At 65.4% G+C, this 4,288-nt stretch overlaps 1 protein-coding gene across 2 annotated transcripts; it reads right to left on the bottom strand.

Moving 5' to 3' along the window:
- Positions 1 to 227: 227 nt before the first annotated feature.
- Positions 228 to 3,306, bottom strand: HES2 (hes family bHLH transcription factor 2). 2 transcript variants are annotated; one of them, XM_043924187.1, is made up of 4 exons: positions 2,560 to 3,306; positions 2,379 to 2,474; positions 2,003 to 2,039; positions 228 to 1,916 (listed from the first exon to the last, which is right to left on the bottom strand). In XM_043924187.1, exons 1-4 carry the CDS (start codon positions 2,602 to 2,604, stop codon positions 1,660 to 1,662), a joined length of 435 nt encoding a protein of 144 aa, XP_043780122.1. In that variant the 5' UTR covers positions 2,605 to 3,306; the 3' UTR covers positions 228 to 1,659. The 2 variants fall into 2 exon arrangements, with proteins under 2 accessions (XP_043780122.1, XP_043780121.1); XM_043924186.1 differs by having other exon boundaries at positions 2,003 to 2,102; positions 2,560 to 2,772.
- Positions 3,307 to 4,288: the final 982 nt, after the last annotated feature.

Below are 4,288 nucleotides of genomic sequence, written 5' to 3'. Positions count from 1 at the left end.
GGACGTGGGCTTGTGGATTACCTGCCCCCCTCCACTTGCTCCTGGTCGCTCAGGCACGCAGGCTTGTGTTCCCAGGGACTGCCCTCCCCTCTCTCCACACCCTCCCCCACATTTGTCCTCTGGTGCAGCAGTTTTTCAAAGGGATGTTAGGGATCTGGAGGGCGGGAGTCGAGCCAAAAACCAGGCTGTTGGGGGTTCCATAGAGCATGGACCAGGCACATCACCTGTTTATTAGCTCATGATGTTTATTGAGCACCCGCCACGTGCCAAGTTCCCTGGGGACAAAGAGGTACACTTGGCCTCTGCCCTGCCCTCCAGGAGCATACAGTCCAGCCAGCTGCCCCAGACAGGTGGTAGGACGGCCCACCTTGCCAGGAGCTCACCCTCCTGTCTTAACACTGACTTCTTCAATGATGCCCGCAGCCTCCCCAAAACCTGCCACTGGAGTCAGTGTCTAGGTCATCACGGGTTTCTGTGGCATATAGCTCAATTTAATGACCCCCCCATCAGCTCTATCTTCTTGCCCCCAGTGCCCCAGTCCCTCACACAGGCTTGTTGGACTGGGGATGGGGAGGGAGGACTCCCCATATCCCATAAATGCTCTGTGAAGCCCCAGGAGATGCTGGGAACATGACTGAGTTGGGGGGGGGGCGGAAACAGGTGATCACCTGGCACCCACTGCTGGGATCCACAGCTTCCCCTCCCCTCCAGACCTTCAAAGTCTCTCTGGCTTCTATGGGGAAGCAAGAAAAGTCTTAAGAACAAGTTGCTTCCATTTATCTGTCCTGACAGTAGCAGAGAGCAGTTCAAAAGAGAAAATGAGAAAAGTGGACTCCTGTTCCTCAACCTGCCATGTCATCCTCTGAGTTTCTGCTGCCCCAGGCTAACCTCATCAGCACCGGCTCTGTGCTGGGCCCCAGGTCCGGCCTTTCAAGGCAGCAAGCTTCCTCCAGGCCACAGGGCATCCTCACTCTTGTAGCATCCCTCTTCACACCCCAAGACCATGGGGCTTGGTGTGCGGTACACAGGTGTTAACTTAGTGCTTGAGGGAATAAATCCTTCCCGAGCCTACCTAAGGAAGCCCCCACCTCTAGGCACACAGCCCTGGTGGCATACTGTCCCTATAATTAACTGGAAGCTTTAGGCAGGAAGCCAGGAGTGGAGGTCAAGGCTCCCCCGCCTGCAGAGCCCTTCAGGCCACTGCTGCCGTCTGCCCAGAAGTTCCCAGGATGAGCTGGAGAGGAGGCAGACTCATGCGGGGCTGGGAGAGCAGTGACCAGTCAGAGCAGATGGCTGCACCTGGCTCAGGTGAGCTCCTGGCCCAGCCCCTGGGCTGCTGCCAGCGCTGGGGCAGGTGTGTGGGCTTCGGGGGCAGCTGTGACTGGCCCAGCTCCCGAGCCCTTCCACCTGCTGAGGCAAGAGGTTTTTTCTAGCCCAGACATCCCAAGCTGGGGCTGAACCTGGGCCTCTCCCCTTATTTCCTGAGTCCCAGTGGACTTGTCTGCCAGCACAGATCACAGACATCCGGACCTGCCCCGGTTGTAAGTACCAGGCTTGTCCGTCGTGGTGGGAACGGGAGCCGCCTCCAAGAGCTTCCTGAGTCTGTCCAGCACTCCTGATCCCGCGCAGTCAGCAGGGTCAGTAGAACGTCCCTGGGGGCTACCAGGGCCTCCAGAGACCCGGATTCCGGGGAGGTTCGGGTGGTGAGGGCGCGGGGGCGGGCGGCGGGGAGGGCGCTGGCGGGCCGCAGGGGTCCCCAGAGCGCCCGCCGTCGGGGGTGGCGCTGGCCGCCCTCCGGCGCAGGTGTTCCAGCAGGCGAGCGCTCACGGCAGGCTCCAGGACGTGGCAGGTGGGTAGCACTCGAGCCAGGCGCGCCAGGCACGCTCGGTAGCCCTCGCGGTAACTGTCGGAGGGTGCTGCGGACGGAGAGCGGCGTCAGGCGCGGGCTGGAGCGCTGGGCGCAGGCCGCGGGGCCGGGCGGGGGCGGGGTGGGGTCACTCACTGGGCGCCGCCGTCGGGCCGGAGGACGGAGGCAGCTCCTGCAGGAAGCGCACGGTCATTTCCAGGATGTCCGCTTTCTCCAGTTTAGAGTAGCGGGAGCTCTGTGCCAGGCCACGAAGGAAAGGGACAGAGAAACGCACAAACAAGACAGACCTCCCGCAGGCTGCCGTGAGCACCGCGCTCCCAGGAGCTGGGTGCTCCGTGCGCCGCGGCCCGCGGTGGGTGGCCTCCCCGAGCCTTGCGCTCCGCGCATTGGCCACTTATCCGCTCCGGGGGCAAGAGGATCTCCGCCCGCCCGGTCTCCTCGCCCCGCGCCCAGGGACCCCCTACACCCAGCCCCAGTGCGCCCGGCGGGGCCCCGAGGCCCCAGTACTCACCTCCCTGCCCAGCAGCGGCAGGATGAGCCCCTTGAGCTGGCTCAGGCTCTCGTTGATGCGCGCGCGGCGCCGCTTCTCCAGCAGCGGCTTCAGGCTCTGCAAGCGGGAGTGTAGGCCGCGGTTACGTCCAGGCCCCCGCCCCCGCCACTCTGCCCCCAGTCGCCAGTCCCCTGGCTCCTACCTTGCGCAGCTCCGCCGGGTCCCCTGCCCTCCGAGGCAGCCCCATGCTCGGCGGGAAACCGGCGCCGCTGCGGGGCCGACCCGTGGAGACCTGCGCGCGAGCGCGCGGACACCGAACGGAGACCGAGGCCCGCAGGGAGGTCCGGTGCACGACCCGAGCGGGAGCCAGTGGTGCGCGCGCCACGCCCGCAGCCCGGCTTTAAGGAGGCAGCGGGCCCGCCCCGCCCCGCCCCGCGGAGTCAGGCCGCCTGTGGGTCCCACCTCCGCCTTTGTTCCTGCGCGGGGTGGGGGCGGGAGGGGGGACGGCGGAGCCCCGGGGATCCCTCTCCGGGCCTTGGCGTCCCATCTGCGGCGGGGTCGCGGGCCTGGGGCGCCTTCCTCCCAGAGCACCTGCGGGGGTGTGTGTGGGCTGGAGGGAAGAGGTTGCGGCCAGGCCCTTGCCCTTCCTTGTCCAGCGCCGTCCTTCTTCCCTCGTTCGAGATCAGCAGCTCCTCTGAGCCCTGCCCTGGGCCTGGGCAGGGGACCCAGAGGCGGCGGGACCCCCAAGTCCCCGGCGTCAGGGAGTTACTACTCAGCTCAGGTTTCTACTACGGGGAGGGACTCGCCCCACCAGTTGGGCTGTGGGGCTGGAAGGGGAGACCGAGGCCCGGAAAGAGATCTCAACTTGCTCCGGCTCCAACGGCTGGAAATTGGCCAGGCAGGACTAAGCCCCCTGCGGTTCGGTAGAGTCCTCTGGCCCTCACCGACTTAGGGACCACCTGCCCCCACACCCCCGTCCTCGGTTTTGCATAGGGAAACTGAGGCCCAGAGAAGACGAGGCAACCCAGGAGCACTCGGAGCTCATTTCCATTTCACTGGCTCCAGCTCCGGACTCCCACCCGCGGGACAGTCGGAGCTCACGTGACGGGCGGGGCGGGGCGGGGCGGTCCTGGGCGCCGTCTCTCCCTGCCCGCCCGGGCCCCAGCGGCCCCGGGGCCCGCCTCCGCGCCGCGTGGCCGTTGCTGCCGCAAACTGGCTGGGCGTCCCCCGCCCATCTGCTCGAGGCTGCCCGCCCTCAACCGGCTGGCCGGGCAACGGCCAGCACGGCGGACCGCCAGGCCGACCCACGGGAGGAGGGCGGGCTGGACCCACGGACCCCGGGCGAGAGGACCTCCACCCACAGGGTGGAGCCGACCGGCGCTGTCCCGGGTGCTGGAGGGGGCCCATCCCCTCCACCGCCCAAACCCCCATCTCCGAGCCCCACCTTCGACGTTTGCCCGAAGTTCCCAGGCCGCGTGCTCCCCCCGCAGGGCTTGAGAGGGCAGCGCGCCATTCAGGAAAAGGACGAGCAACCTGGCGAGTGGGGGAGCTCATGCTGCCCAGACCAGACTGACGACAGTGTGTGGAATACACGCTGTACATGCTGTACCCTAAGGGCCCTTTGGCTCTCACCTGCTTTACACCCCATGACTGTCCTAGCTATTAGAATAAATCAGCATATTTAGCAGAGTAGGGCATGGGGATGCCTAAGCCACTGTCTCCTCCAGTCGTTGAGCTCAGGGCTCCTATGGGCAGGTCTCCTCTGAGGTCATTAATGATTCTTTAGGGGCTCAAAGAAAATGACCTCATGGATCCCTCACTGATCCCCACCTACCACACCTGGGCCACACACACTGGCTCATTCGGCTTTGACCAACAGGCCCCCTCCCTGCACCAACATCTGCATCCTGGCTGAGAGACCCTGAACCTGA

Source organism: Cervus elaphus, chromosome 14 (assembly GCF_910594005.1).
Source record: "Cervus elaphus chromosome 14, mCerEla1.1, whole genome shotgun sequence".
Taxonomy (NCBI): domain Eukaryota; kingdom Metazoa; phylum Chordata; class Mammalia; order Artiodactyla; family Cervidae; genus Cervus; species Cervus elaphus.
This window is presented reverse-complemented; position numbering and strand designations above follow the sequence as displayed.